Raw genomic sequence first — 16,495 nt, forward strand, 5'->3', positions numbered from 1 at the left:
ATTTACTTGAATGCTGAAAGGGTAAAAACTGGCTCTGAGAAAGTGTGGTAACAAGGTGAAAAACTGAAAGCCTTATCTACCACTGCTAATGTGCATCTCTTAATGATAGCACTCCTTTGTCACACTTATTCATTTCCATGTTTTGTGGATAATATGGTGCGTGATTTCAGTGTTTCTAATGGTGCTTTTTCACACCTGTGTGTTTATCATTTCTTCTTAATTTATACCCTGTTAGTGTGTTGGTTCTTTTTATATCATAAATTTATTACTTACTCTGTTCTGAATAGCTGAATGCCCTCTTTGTTTCAGGCCTGAGATGGTTGTTGGTTGGTATCACAGTCACCCTGGCTTTGGTTGTTGGCTTTCTGGTGTGGATATCAACACTCAGCAGAGCTTTGAAGCCTTGTCGGAGAGAGCTGTGGCAGTGGTTGTGGATCCCATTCAGAGTGTCAAAGGCAAGGTAGAGTAGATTCTATCTTTATTAACATCTACTGCCACATTCTGCTTACAGCATTAAATAAAAATCTATTTTCTTTCAAGCAGAATTCAAATTACACAAAAACCCCTGTTTACTTTTTAAAAAACTCTTTTAAGTCGATAAATGTGTTATTGGTATTACTTAGAGATTTCTTTCCACTTTAGTCAGCTGTTGTCTAATCATAAATGTTTATCTTTAAATTTTTTATTTCATAGATTTAGGAATGTTAGACCATAGTAAAAGCCTGCTATACACATTTCATTAATATTTTAATAAGCATTACTCCACCTTTATTTTAAAACAGATAATTTGGGGTTGGCACATTTTAAAAATCCAGTTAAAGAGCTATGTTTTGCAGACACTGTGCAGGACATATTCTGGAATTGTTTATTTCAAATATTTTAGACAATGAAAACTTGCCCCGACGACTTTGGTGTCAATCATCCACATTTTTGGAGTGAGGACACACAAATGATTAAATATGCTAAATGATTCTGAAAAGAGATTAACTTGCAAAGCATATTGGGTTATAATTGTTCTTTGTTGAAATCTTTTGTTCTTGTTTAGTTCTTTTTTTTTTTCTTTTTTGTTTGTTCGTTCCTTCTTTTTTTTATTTCTTTCTTTCTAGCCCCATATGCCATTTTCCTATTTCCTGCCTCATGACAGCAGGGAGCAGCTCTATTATCACCTTCACAGAGCTGTCTGCAAATGTGAGAGGCAATTCGATTTTGCTCAACCACAGGGAGAGTGGATTAGAAAAACTACAGAACATACAGAAATTGGCTAGGTGGTTACTGCTTTAAAATACTGCTGAGGTGTCTTGTTTGAGCATGTATTTCCATTGTAGTGTAGAATAATTGTTAAAATAAAATCACAATACATTTACGGAATCCTTTTTATGCAGGTTTTACAAATTATTTTTGGAGCACTTAAAAGTAAATATTAGCTTCCTGTCTATCAGACCTGGAGTTTGATAGTACTGCAGATTACATTAACATCTGCTCACCAGCTCAAACAAACTAATCTGGCTGTTAAAACGTGGAGTTTTTATCTGCCATGAATTTGAAGTTAAACACTTTCTGACATCACATTATTATGATGAATAAAAATTGAGGTCTTCTCTAAATCATGATCCTATTAGATGTGATTTAGCTTTTCAGAGGCAGAAACTAACCACCGAAAAATAATAGCTGATATACTAGGCCATTCAGAATGGATAGCTGCTGGTGCTTACTATTCCTATATTTGAATTTCTTTCTTTCTTTCTTTCTTTCTTTCTTTTTTTTTTACTAAGTTTATTGTTACTTAAATGACATAAATAAAAATATTTGAAAATTCTTGATTTTTGTTTTTAGTTTTCTGAGTTAAAGTATAGGGTAATACTTGTTCAGTTTAATTCTCTGATAATTAATGTAACCTTTTTAGTAACTTATCTAAGTAATGATTCTTATTTTAGAAATGTAACAGAAAAACCTGATTAAGTTTCCCTACCACAATATTTACAAATAGTAATTGAAGCTTCATTTTAAATACAGAGTTTTATTTTGTATCAGTGTCAGAGACTTTTTCTGATATTTGGCTCATGTGATAGTGGCCACTTTGAGAAAAAAAACATAAAACTTATATACAATAAAAGAAAGCATTCTTAAAATAGAACGTAAAGAAATGAATGTGTATTTTGTTTTTGGTTGTCTTATTTATAGTTTTCTAAATGGCGGTTTTAGTTTTTAATCCTAGTTTAAGTATTATATACAACATTGGAATTTTCATTGTTTATAATTAAACATAATTCATATTAAAAGAATGCATTGTATTTAAAAATACACATGTATCACATGACTGCTCTCGTGTGGTAAAATGTAGCATTTTGAAAAAATATATCTAAAATTATGAAATCACAGGTATTGCTGTCCAATTTTATATCAAAACATTTTTGAAAAATTTTAGTATATATATATCATTGATGATTCACATCACTTATTGTATCTAACATACAGGTTTTACACTTATATTACCTGAAGTAGGTTCTAGTTTTTGTTAATTATTTTGACTTCTTCTATAAGGTTCTGAGTATGGTTATAACTTAACATTTTCAGTGTCAAGACCTTTTAAAACTATGAACCAAATTAAATGCTAGTAAGTCCATGGCCAGTGTTCCTAGTTAAATCATTAAACTTAAGAATATAAACTTGTAAGAATTGAGTAACATAAGACTCTGCCCTCTTCTTCCTTGCATTTGCCTTCTCAAAGCTGTCAAAATATTTAGTAAGGCAATGGGTAGATCAAGAATTAAAAATGGCAGTCTATAGGTAAAGGATTTAAGTTGGGTCCCTGTTTACTACATGACCTCTTTCCAGTGTTTTTTATATTTTCCTTTTTATAAATCCATACTATCTTTTGTTTGGGGGTGATAAAATAAGCATGAATTCTTTCTTTTTAATCACAATTAATTCATAATGTGTTATTTCCTTTTATGTGACTTGACTGTGTCTTTTTGGAATTGTTGCTCTGTGCCAGGTATTGCGGTGATATTTTAACTTGTCTCATTCTTTTCAGTAATTCTGCAGATGACACTATTATATTTCCATTTTATCAATGAAACAATTAGAGTCAAGAGATTACTTTGCCCAAATCATTAAGCAGCAGAACAAGGATGAAATCTAAATTTATAACATTTAAGAGCTCACGCTGTTTTACTGGCCCTTTAAAATTAAGCAGTGATGATGATACCATTGGGGTGACTCAGGAATGGGAAGTGAGCAGAGGCCGTCACGGGGCCTCCCTAACTTGTGTGGATGGGTGTCACTTGCTTTAGCGTGTGTCACGGGAGGGAGCCACACATTTCTCAGTGGTTCTGTGTATACGACTTGCTTTCAGTAGTTCTCTGTATACTACTTGTAGTAGCAATTATATATTAATTTTTTTCATGTAATATTTGTTGTGTTAATTAAAAAAAAAAACAGTTTAGACTCATCCCTGTCAGCTTTTGTGACATACTGAGGAAAAACATGGAGCCCAACATAAATAATAAAATATACAATATGATAAAGAATCTATATCACTCCATATATTATATGATCCTGTAAATGCTTAAAAATGATATCAGTGATAATGATAATAATATTCATAATTTAAATGGAGTTATCACATACAAATTACCAGTGAGTTCTACTCTAAACTTACCAGTGAAGTAGTTTTTATGATTCTGTTTTAGTTTATTTGTAAAACACACATATTCAAATATTTAAATTTCAGTTCTCAAGTGGCATGGTGGCACCCTCTTGTTTAATGTTTTGTTATCTTGTATATTCAGCCCATAATTTGGACTTGATCCAGCAGCAAATTTAGAAGTTAGTTCAACTTGTAAGATGACTATACTTCCTTAGGGCATAAAAATAATCTTTATGACTTTGTACAAAGTCATAAAGCTAGCATATGGCTATTACTACTTTTGAGAATTCCTTTTCTTGTCAGGATTCCTGTCAGTAAAATATTCAAATGTTACCTGGTAACTCCTAACAATCTCTGTGTCCTTTATTCTGAAAGCATTAAAACATACACACATACTTTTAACCCTTTAGTTCAAATAAATCTTGGTTTTCTTGAAAATGTTTTACTTAATCAGAAATACTCAATAAACTTTAAAAAATGTGATGTTTATCTACAGATCATCACACCTGTAGGTATATCTTAAGTATATACCCGATGTACCTGTATGCTAACAATTCTGTGGTACAGCATAAAGAAAAAGTGATGTTTGTCTCTTTGAGAAAATGAGTCATGTACATTTGGTATTACTTGTGAGCCAGATAACATTATGCCAACTGTGTGCCAATAATCCTACATTGGAATATACATGATACTGACATAGCTTAGTTTCTGTAACTCAGTATTAAATTGGTTACTAGAGTCAGCTATAATTGAACACATACTTACTTGGAACCATCTAGGTACTAATATGCAATAAAGTACTGCTTTCATAGCAAATGTAGTAATTGCAAATTAAATTAGAAAAAGGGAGACATGGATATAGGCTGCAAAAAATAGATGAAGTATGGACTGAGTTTTGAGGGATGGACAGGACATCACTCAGAAAAGAAGAGTTTGTACCTATGGGGAAGAATGTAGGAACAGTACCATTCCAGGTTCTACTTGCCTCTTTGTTCATTCTTTCATAGATGTGTTAGAATGTAAAGTAAGTAGGTTTGGTTGTTATGTTTTTAATCAACATTTTATAGAAAAAGATGGGACTCTGAAGAGTAAATACAAATATAAGGAAAAAATGGAATGAATCCTGTAACATCTTTTAATTTTCAAATATCTTCAAGGTTATGTATTTTTCAGGCAAGTGGGCACATATTGTATTTACCAAGAAATTTTGTTATTGGAAACTTTTAAGATGGTGGAGATTTTAAACTACTCAACTAATGGTTTTGTTTTAAGTTTTTATTATTTAAAAAAATAATAGCCACACCCGGCTGGTGTGGCTCAGTGAATTGAGTGCCAGACTGCGAATCAGAAGGTTGTGATTCAATTCTTGGTCAGGTCACATGCCTGAGTTGCTGGCAGGTCCCCGGTTAGGGGCGTGTGAGAAGCAACTGATCCATGTTTCTCTCTCATATCAATGTTTCTCTCCCACTCTTTCTCCCTGCCTTCCTCTCTCTAAAAATAAATAAATAAAATCTTATAGAAAAGAAATAAATTAAAAAAAAATATATCATAAAAGCAAGGAAGGACATAGAGTAGTGAAGAGCACAAGCTCTGGGGTCAGGCCTGTATTGGAATTTCATTTTTGTATCTTCTTTACAGCATGACCTTGAGCAGGTTGTCTAATCTTTAGCTTCAGATAAATCTGTAAAACAGAGTTTAGTAACTACCATAATATTGTGAATATTATGAAATTATTTATGTAATGATTAGCATGCACATGTCATAATAGAAGGCATGCAATAAATGACACTTATTATTCTGAAAATTAAAATAATTGATACTTGAAAGAATTAACAACTAGCCTATTTTAAAAATTTGAGTATCTCTGAAAACTTTGTTAAAAATAAGTATAAATTATTTACTAATTTACTTACTTTAGGAGGATGAAGGTAATGACTATAAAAGAAATGAAAACTTTCCTTTCTTGAGTTTTTGTACATACTGAAGAATTTATTAATACTTTTCTGATTCAGCTAATTTTTACTGAGCAATTACTATTTTCCAGCATATTTCTCTGGGGCATGCTGATGAAGAGGAAAATGAATATATTACATTAAAATTCTGGCCTTTGAAGTGATTAAACATATTACCTTTAAAACCATTTTGTGTATGTGGGTTTTTTTAAAGATTGTATTTGTTTATTTTTAGAGAGAGAGAAACATTGATGTGTGAGAGATACATTAATCAGTGGCCTCTTGCACACCCCCAACTGGGGAATTGGCCAGCAATTCAGGTGTGTGCCTTCACTGGGAATCAAACCACCAACCTTTCCATTCTCAGACCAGCGCTCAGTCCACTGAGCCATTCTAGCCAGAGCGGTTTTCTGTTTTATCCATCTGTTCATGTGTTGTCTTCTCCACAGATTGTGGCCTCTTTGGGGGTGAAATGTTTATATCTTGAATTTATATGTTGTCTGGCAAAGTAGTTTTCTTAATAACGTTTATAAAATAAAATAAGAAATGAATGTGTCAGTGGTCAGCTCTTACCAGTTTCACTATCAGCATATAAAAAACTACAGTTGCCCTGGCTGGTGTAGCTCAGTGGATCGAGTGTGTTTTGTGAACCAGAGGGTCACCGGTTGGATTCCTAGTCAGGGCACATGCCTGGTTTGCAGGCCAGGTCCCCAGTCGGGCCCACATGAGAGGCAACCACACATTGATGTTTCTCTCCCTCTCTTTCTTCTTCCTTTCCCCTCTCTCTAAAAATAAATTTAAAAACCTTTAAAAAATTAAAAATAAGTAAAAAAATAAAAAACTACAGTTAACTTTTGTGAAGCTTAGTAAGTAATTTTTATACATTACCAGTCAGAGTCCTTTATTTAATACATGAAATTGATGAGGTCAGTGAGTCAGTTTGTTCATAGATATTAGCCTTGATGGATTTGAACTGTGTGTGATAAACTCGAGTTCAAGTTTAACATGTCATTTGTTTTCTAAAGGTAGTGCAAGATATTTAGAATAGCTGTTATTCATAAGATTTTCTTTTGATCATTATTCTATAATGGTGAATTAGGGATAGATAGTCCTAATCTCACATATACACACACCTTTTCTTCATCTAGTTTTCCTTATTGAAAGAGAAAAGTAGAAAATAGGACACATAAACATTCTATTTTCAGTTTTAATATAACTTTGTGAGCATATCCACCCAACTCTTGGAACAAATTTAGTTACTGTTTTTTGTTTGCTTTCTGTTTTTTACTTTTGTTATCAATTTGAAGTTTTATAATAGCATTAGATTTAATCTGTGAGGCTATCTAAAAAGATTTTATAGGTGCTAATGTACTTATAGTATCCCTGACAAATGTTTCATAGTTTAACATTTGCTAATATAATCAGAAATTGTTAGATGGGAATCTTAAAGCAATTTATGTTTATAAGTATAAGAAGGATAAATCTTATATAAAAGTAACAGTTTTTAGTGTGGTGCTTTTAATATAGAGCTTCTATATTAATAATACACTCTCTGAGCTAATTTACTGTTGTTTAGTACTTGCTATACATTTTGGATGATGCAGATGTGCTTCAAATTGGTTCTGTTCCCACTGTTTCAGTTAAAAAGGAAAACCTTTAAAACAATGTCCCATTATCTATGAGAATATTATTTATTGAACCCTTTTGCTTCCTTAATGCTTTTATTTCCCTAGTTTAATTCCTGGTCATTAATTCAACAGACACTTATTGACCACTGCTCTATGCCACTTACACAACTGAAGACAGAGAAGAGTAACATTTACTCCCTGTCCTTGATGCCAGTGTTGTACCAACGAATGGAAACATGACTTTGTACAAGAGGCCATTGCATAGCCCAAATATATTACTTTTTACAACTGTATTTAAATAATTTGACATTAGCTCTTGTTAATTGTGAGGATGTTTCTGGACCTGGGACTTAGTTTCAGTGGTATTAATATGTCATTATCATTGTAATTTCCTGAAGAGGGTAGGATTGATGATGGTAAATTTTCTTCTAAGTTATAGATGATTCCTCATTGGTTATTCTTAGACTGCTAGTAACCTGATTAGTAGATGCCTACTGCCACTTTTTACATTTCAAGTACCTTTATTATATGCAGTTTTTATTCCAAATTAAACACAAGTTAGTGCTTTGTGATGTTCTGAGTTTCAGTTCAGCATGCCATAGAAGAGCTTTTCATGAATTTGAAACTGAGGAAATGGGAAGTGTATATTTTGTTAAGCCAGTGATTAAATTTTTATAGATAATGAATGTCTCTTCTTTGGAAGCGGAAAATAGACATGAATAATAAAACTATATATAAAATAATATCCAAAACAAGTTTCTTGAAGCATTTCATTTCAATAGATATTTATTCTGCACCATATTATCCGTGTCAGGTATTCTGCTGAGAAATGTACATTCAACGGCGAGTGAGACTCAAACCTTTCTGGCAAGTAAAGGAATCTAATAGTAGTGTTTTCTTGTGTTCATGTTAGCATAACTGTTACATCACACAGCTTGATGATGAGGAATGCTGGCTTTGGCAAGCTGTGTGTGGGACATCATTGTGGTATCACGTGCTGATTGTGTCCTCTCACTTAATTAATTCAGGTCCTCTGATTTTCAGTTTCCTCATCCATAAATTGAGAATATTAATGCCTACCTCTTAGTTGTTGAGAGGATTAGATAATTTCTATATAGTCATTTACTTAATAAGCCCAATAAAAATATGAAAAAGTGATACATAGAAAAGTAATTTCTATGCATATTTTTCTATGCACCTTTGCATATTTTTCCTATGAAAATAACTTTGCCTATTGAGAGATGGCAGTTTGAAGGATATATTTGCATTTTTTGAGGTGATGTTAAAGTACAACAAATGTATGTAAGTCCTTTGTTCTTCTCATTCACCCTCCCTGCTGCCTTGCTAACATAGTCAAGGCCCAGCCTTTTATTTCTTAACTTTATATGGAATTGTGAATCAGCATACCAATTGTCTTGCTTTACTTTGTCTACTAGAAAGGAATGTGGAATCTGTTCATTTTCTGTAGGCCGACTCATTAGCCACCAGATAGAATTGATACCCTGTGTTCATGTCCAACCAGTGACCCTGACTTGACAGTCTCTTCAAGAGGCTCACTAATAGTCTCCCGAGGAGTTCAGTTTTTAAATTCACTGTTTATTTGTCACATATAAGTCTGGAAATACCTGTCTTGCAGGAGTATCAAGATTCTAGGCATATTGTTATTTTTTTAACTGTGATAATATGCTGTGTAATTGTGTGCTATTTTTATTTTTATTTTTTAATTATTTTATTGTTGTTCAGTTACAGTTGTCTGCATCCCCCCCCCCGTGCTATTTTTATTTTAATTAGGAATTTTCCTAAGGAAATATATACTTTTATTTTTATTTTTTATTTTTTTAATATTTTATTTATTTATCTTTAGAGGGGAAAGGAAGGAGAGAAGGAGAGAACTGGCCTGCAACCCAGGCATGTGCCCTGACTGGGAATCGAACCGTGGTTGCTTGGTTCCCAGGCCCGCGCTCAATCCACTGAGCTACACCAGCCAGGGCAGGAAATATATACTTTTAAATATCTCTGCTTAATTTCCTTTTGAAGTTTTTATATGCCAAGTGTTTGTGGATGTCAAATCTATGATCTGATTTGATTCTGGCGGTAACTTTTCTTTAACACCATTACAATAGTATATTCTGCTTCCTTTACTGTGTTAATGTTCCAAGAAGCAGATGCCAAAATGGGATTAGATATGCAAGAGATTATTAGGGGAGATACCTGTGGTGGATAAAAGGTAGACCCTTCAGATAACAGTGCAGGAAGAGAAAGGAAAGGTAGGATTGGGCTCTGGCTGGCGTAGCTCAGTGGATTGAGCAAGGGCCTGTGAACCAAAGGATTGCAGTTCAATTCCCAGTCAGGGCACATGCCTGGGTTGCAGGCCAGTTTCCAGCAGGGGACACATGAGAGGCAACCATACATTGACATTTCTCTCCCTTTCTCCCTCCCGTCCCCTCCAAGGATAAATGAATAAAATCTTTTTTATTTTTTTTAAAGGTAGGATTGGGTAGGAAGAACATCAGACAGCAGCATATTTCTGAGAAAGTTTCAGTCAGGCTGATAGGGAGTCCTTGAGGCAGTTTCCCTTTAGAAGAATTCCTTATTTGGCCCTTGCTGGTATGGCTTAGTGGATTGAGCACTGGCCTGTGAACTGAAGGGGCACTGGTTCCATTTCCAGTCAGGGCACATGGCTGGGTTTTGGGCCAGGTCCCCAGCAGGGGGCATGTGAGAGGCAACCATGCATTGATGTTTCTCTATCTTTCTTTCGCCTTCTTCCTTCTCCTCTTTCTAAAAATAAATAAACTCTTAAAAAAGAAGAAGGATCCCTTATTTGGTGGGACTGGCTAGGTTCTAGTACTGCTGTTATGCTCAGTCTTTGGCTGGCCCAAGGAAAGCATTACCTGGGTTGAATCCCCTGTGGACCTAAAAGTGTAGCATATGGAGGTTGTGAGTCAGCTGTGCTCTCTACAGCAGGTTTGAAAGGAAATCTGGGGTGGGCAACTCTATTATGACCAAGTTACTAGCATTAGGAACTATGGGACAGGTACACCTGTACTGTTTCATTTAATTGTATCACCAACTCTGTAGGGTGTCAGTCGTGCACAAATGGAGACATTGAAAGGTTAATAACATCACTTAGTAGCAAGTGATAGATCCAGAATTCTAACTGAGGCAGTGTTCTGACATCAGAGTGTCTCAAGCATTTAAATACCTGTACCATAGTGACTACGTGCATACACTAAAAAATTATGCCAAAACTGTAAGACTTAACTACATATTTTTTAACAAAGTTTCATGAATCTGCCCTGGCTGGTGTGGCTTAGTGGATTGAGTGCCGGCCTGCAAACCAAAGGGTTGCGGGTTCTATTCTCAGTCAGGGCACATGCCTGGGTTGTGGGCCAGGTCCCCAGTGGGGGGTGCTCCAGAGGCAACCACACATTGATGTTTCTCTCCCTCTCTTCCTCCCTTCTCTGCTCTCTAAAAATAAATAAATAAAATCTCTTTAAGAAAAGTTTCATGAATCTAAAAACGTCTAATTACCTTTTGCCATAATAATTTTCTAAAGATCAATTTGTTTTCACTGAGATATATATGTTCAAAACTTGTGGCTTTTCTGTCTGAATTTTGGTGCATGTCTTCACTTGTCAAAAAAAAATACATTGTGCCAGTTACACCCCTTCCCCCTTTTTTACCAATATATTGAAGTTGTACTACAGCTCTCTAGCTACAGTAAGCAATTCTCCAAGGATGAAGAGAGAAAATGTACATACACAGAGGAATTTCTTTTCCAGAGCTAAAATTGACATTTTATAAATAATTTCCGTGTTGCAAACTTGAGACTAGGAAATCACAGAGATTCAGTGATATGCATTTGGCATGAGTCAGTTTTAGTTCTTAGTGCTTTCCATTGGAAATGGCATAAAAAGTAAGATTTCTTTGAATTTTTTATGCTGTGGGCTTACAAGAGACATAAGATGTTTTTCTCTTATAGATGTCTGGCAGTGCATAACAGCAGAAGTAACAACATGGTCACAAACCCCAGCAGTACTTCCTAGGTCACGTGCACCCTCAATTTTTAAAGACTCTGGAAACAGCCTAAGCAGTTGATAACAGGTCATTTCTAGGTGATAAAGGATATTTGAGATGGGGCGTTGCTTTTCTTTCCACACCTAACATTTTTATAGTCATTTAGAGACTTAATTTTATATGGTGGTGGGTTTATATGATTTTAAATATGTAACTTAACTGGTAACTGAATTGTAACTCTCTTTCCCTTTTTTGATGTTTGACCTTGATTTTGAGGCCTTAATACTTTTTTTCATGCTTTTAAAAAATTATTCTAGTTCATTTTACATGTAAACACCTTCCATAGTCATTGACCTCAATATAAGTACAATTGGAAATGCCAAAAGCAGCATCTACTGTTAAAAAAAGGAGAGGGGAGCCCTGGCTGGTATAGCTCAGTGGATTGAGCCACCAGCCTGTAAACCAGAGAGAGGGTCTCTGGTTCGATTCCCAGTCAGGGCACATGCCTGGGTTGTGGGCCAGGTCCCCAGTAGTGGGTGTGAGAGGCAACCACACACTGAGGTTTCTCTCTCCCTCTTTCTCCCTCCTTTCCCTCTGTCTAAAAATAAATAAATGAAATCTTTTTTTAAAAAGAGAGAATTATGAATTATACTGACTACTGCCAGAAGTGCTTATGCATTTTTCTTTCAAAACACCTTTGTATTAATCAAACACCTTTGTATTAAACTAATTTTAAGACCTTTGCTTCCTTTGTATGTAAAAATTGGAAACTATAGATTATTGCTTTACAAATTAGTTTAGTCTTTCAGTGACCTAACAGTTGATATGAAAACATGAATTTAAAAATAAATAGCATATTGGATAAACTGTACTATAGTCATGAAAGAAGCCAAGAAAATGGATTAAGCTGAATTCATTAATAATTAGTTTTGAGTCCTAAACCATATTCATTATGAAATTGAAATGATAGGTCCTTGACCCCTGGGTGTGCTAGGAATAAATATGGACACAGTATTGTTTTTAAAGCTATTTTGCTTTTATAAGCTAAGACAGATGTACAAAAAAGATGTAGTTTTTATTTTGTATTGGCAGCTTCCAAATATTTAGTATCTATTTCCAAGAGTTGCAATTAGTAAAGCAACCATGGTACTGAAATCTGCACATCCCACAAGCTAATTATATTTGCAAGGTCAGAGTGAATACATATTTTCAGAAAAATAAAGGGTTATATAAATATGTGTCTTCTACTTGGCTGTTATATCACAGTTTGTTGATCTGGAATATAATGTGTACAATTCACAAATTTGTCTGATAACAGAAAGTGGTGTGTGATTGTGTTTATTTTACTAACCAGTATATTCACAGCAATCACTTCCAAATATCTCTCCAGTAAAGATGTGTTAATTACAAAACAGACAAGGTCTTCTATTATATTAAAGCTACTAACAAGAAGACAGCAGGAATCACACATGTAAATAGCATCATCAACCCCTATTTTAGTCCTCTGTTTTGATCTGTGAGTTGCGCATAGACCAAAGGTGCTATTAAAGACTGAGTGTATGAAATAGGCAGCATTATATGAACAAAATTTATTCAACAAGAAAACAGACCTTTAACATGAATTTAACAAGCCTGAGAAATTATAAACTATCATATGCTGCAGATTCATGCAGTGATAATAAACAAAAAAGGAAAGTAAGAGGTTTCCCTAAGCTAGCCAAACTGCTAATGGTTGTGTTATAAGCTGTCTACTGTTGCAGTGACCTCTGAAAAGTCTCAAGGCACTTGTACCAGAAAAAATTAAATGATCAGGCTGGTGAATAGAGATTCAGTGTAGTGTGTAGGACTTCAGCATGGAAGGGAATTATAAAAGCATCGTATTCCTGAAAATATTCATACTTTAGCTTGCAAGTTTTTATTATATATATAGAAGTAGTTTTTGTGTAAGTTTTTAGCTCAGTTACTGTTTGGATTTGTAAGACATAAACTGAACTGGTTTAATGTACATATACTTTAAAACAAACTCCTTAGAAAATTTATATAGCTCCAAAAATGGAATATTTCCCCTGTCCCCCTTATACCTTAATTAATCCTTGGGGGTTCTTTGTTCAGCATTATTGTATGTAAGATTTCCATTCTTAACCATGGAGTGGCCACTTTGCTTGTCTTTCTATTGCATCATGTTGTAAATACATAAACATGGAGAAACACCTCCAGGTGCTCACTAGGGCTTTTTCTTAAATCTTATCCTGGCATAATTAACGCCTTCTTTACCCATTGCTCATTAGTGTACTGGACATTAATGAGTCTATTTTGATAGGTTGCTCTAAAGGAGAAACCTACTTATTCTCATAGTGCAAAAAGCAATTATAAAATTGTACAGAAATTAAAATGTAGATTATATTGCCACATTTATAGTTTTATTGCATACTAAATCTAATTTTGGTTTGCAGGTTGTTGAACATGTTAGTTTCCTTAAGACAGTTGCTATAGTGATGGCAGCAAATTCCTTTAATCCTAGTGTACTCATTTTCTGTTGGCTATCATACTGCTGCTCAGGAATGGTCCATCTAGACATGTCATTTCACATAAGCCAACATTTACTAGTTGAACAGTATATTAAATTCTCCTAATTGAATTGAATTTTCCCCTAATTCTTAAATAGGATTTTAAAATTATATTCAGATTTGTTTTCTGCTGATCATGATATCTACTTAGCTGGTATTTTTATTTCCTTTTCATGAAGTTTCACACCTGCTTATATCATTCCAGAGAAATTTTACAGAAATTTATGCATGTAAAATAGCTGTCTTCTGTTTTAGTTTCAAAGTGCTCAATATGAAAAAAGTCTATAGGCATTTTGTTACGATATGTAATGGAATTTTTATGGTTTTGTAGAGTGGTTTTTTTTCCTACAAATGATTTTACTAAAATATTAAGATGGGATCAAAGTATTCTGAATAAACAATTGGACCTCAATGATGCTTTGCTCTTAAATATTTACCAGTAGTAGTAAGGGTGACAATTCTTAATTATTTATGTATTTAAGTTGTACTTCTATTAGAATGCTCACTTTTGCATAAATTTTAATTTAATTTTTATGTGCTTTTTTGTAGAAAATGTTAGAAAAATTATGATTATTTATTTATTTATTTATTTATTTATTTATTTATTTATTTTTAGAGGGGAAAGAGAGGAGGGAGGGAGAGAAATATTAATGTATGGTTGCCTCTCGTGCATCCCCTGCTGGGAACTGACCTGCAACCCAGGGCATGTGCCCTGACTGGGAATCAAACCACGATCCTCTGGTTCGTAGGCCTTTGTTCAATCGATTGAGCCACACCAGCCAGGGTCAAATGTTAGAAAATTTTAAACAACTGTTTTAAAGTATTTCTTATGATGTCTGACATTGATACCTATTTTTATTAATGCTTTGTGGGAAAACACTATTAGAAAATTTTTTAAGTATAAGGAAGAGGTCTAAACCTAGGCCATATTTATTTATATATAAATGTGAAAGTTAAGTCTGAATTATAGTTATTGTATAACAAGAAAAAGTAGTTTTCACAAACTGTTAAATCATATATGTTCTGAGGATACTTAGTTTTATTTTGAGGCAAGAGGAATCTTTGGGGAAATTCAAACTGTTAGAAATAAAGGCAACATTCAAAGTTGATTGTTTTAAAAATTTTTTTCCCAACCAGAGTAGGTAGGCCTTTGATTTACCTGTCATAATGATTTGGTCTAAGTTTGTACTGTTTGGACCTGTTGACCCTTTGTGACAACCTTTAGAAAGAGTGATTTTTGTCTCCCTCCCTCCCTCCTTCCTTCCTTCCATCTTGTTCTTTATCATACAATGTACAGTAATACTTAATCACAGTTTTTGGTCAGATTTGATTGGGATTAACTTGAATATAAATTTTATTTTAATCTCTAGTTAGCAATAGCTTTTAAAACATTGATAAATCACAGTTTAACACCATTAAAAACAAATTTAGAAGCACTATATTATCTTGCTTTATGTTTCTTGTTAGGTGATAAATGTATTGAGTTTATTCTCTCAGTAATTGATTTCACTTCCCTGAAAGAGGCATCTATCATAAAGTCCCAGTGCTTTACTTAAAACTTCACAACATTTAAAAGCTTTAATGAGTTTTTTCAGATCGATGGTAATGATCAGAAAAAAGCTATAAGATAGTATATGATTCTTGTTAAAACCCTTAATATATATTTAAGAGCTAACATGACATTGTATCATGCAAGAATTTGAACTTTCTGTACAGAAATATTGAAATACTCTTCGCACAAAGAGGATACATATTGTTATTTCTTTACTGTGGGCCTAGAGCCATGTCATTCTGTACCATGTTCCTGGGCACAGATGACCTTGGTTGTCTTGCGTTATGTCTCCTATTCTTGCCATGGGCTGGACACTTAAGGCCATCAGACAAGGTATAAAGTCTTTTATAGTCACAAGAAATAAAAGGTATCTGACTAGAAGAGAATACATGGAGCAAGTACCTTGCTGGTTGTAATTTTGTTGTCATTTCAAGTACTGTGGTGGTATAATTGATGTGACAGGACTGGGCTTTAGATGTGGTCCCTTAGCTTGTGCTCACTTACAGTTTTAGTTTCTCTTTATCATTCACTCTGATTAGGTAAAATTTAGGTGACAAACATATGCACACCGATGAAGGCCGTTTGGTGTGTAAGTTTAATAATGAAGTATTTCAATAATAAAGATGCAAAGTTAATGTTTTTCTTTACTGCTTCATGAAAATTGCAATAATTGGTGTCACCTTACATTACAAGATCGAGGGTGGTGTGCTGATGGCATAGTCAGCAGGAGGTTCTTTTTTATTAATATTGTAATTAAATGATTTTCTGGAAATAGGCCAGAAACAGATGCAAGTTGATCATGCCTTGTCCACTGTTGCTTGGCATCATCACTTGCTTTTTAAAAAAGAATTGACCTGACGCCTTGTTTTTACAGGTTGTTATTGATGCCTTTAGATTGATCAATGCTAATATGATGGTCCTAGGACATGAACCAAGACAAACCACCTCAAATCTGGGTCACTTAAATAAGCCGTCTATCCAGGTAATGCCTGCATTTGATAATGTGTTAAAAACTGTGTTTTACATTTTAAAAGCTGGTATAAATGGCCATTCTTAGATCTAATACTTAGCCTTTTAATTTGTTTACAATTAATTTTTTGTGCTTTAAGAGATTTATGGAGATACTGTTG

At 34.0% G+C, this 16,495-nt stretch overlaps 1 protein-coding gene across 2 annotated transcripts in view; it reads left to right on the forward strand.

The window, feature by feature from the left end:
- PSMD14 (proteasome 26S subunit, non-ATPase 14) overlaps positions 1-16,495 on the forward strand; it is a 94,122-nt gene that overhangs the window by 54,591 nt on the left and 23,036 nt on the right. For both annotated transcript variants that reach the window (XM_037140409.2, XM_053665142.1), the window contains exons 6-7: positions 310-460; positions 16,240-16,347. In XM_037140409.2, coding sequence (XP_036996304.2) covers positions 310-460; positions 16,240-16,347 — 259 coding nt within the window. The remainder of the gene's footprint in view (positions 1-309; positions 461-16,239; positions 16,348-16,495) is intronic.

The sequence above is a fragment of the Artibeus jamaicensis genome, unplaced genomic scaffold (assembly GCF_021234435.1).
Source record: "Artibeus jamaicensis isolate MK-2021 breed Jamaican fruit bat unplaced genomic scaffold, CSHL_Jam_final contig_391, whole genome shotgun sequence".
Classification (NCBI taxonomy): Eukaryota; Metazoa; Chordata; class Mammalia; order Chiroptera; family Phyllostomidae; genus Artibeus; species Artibeus jamaicensis.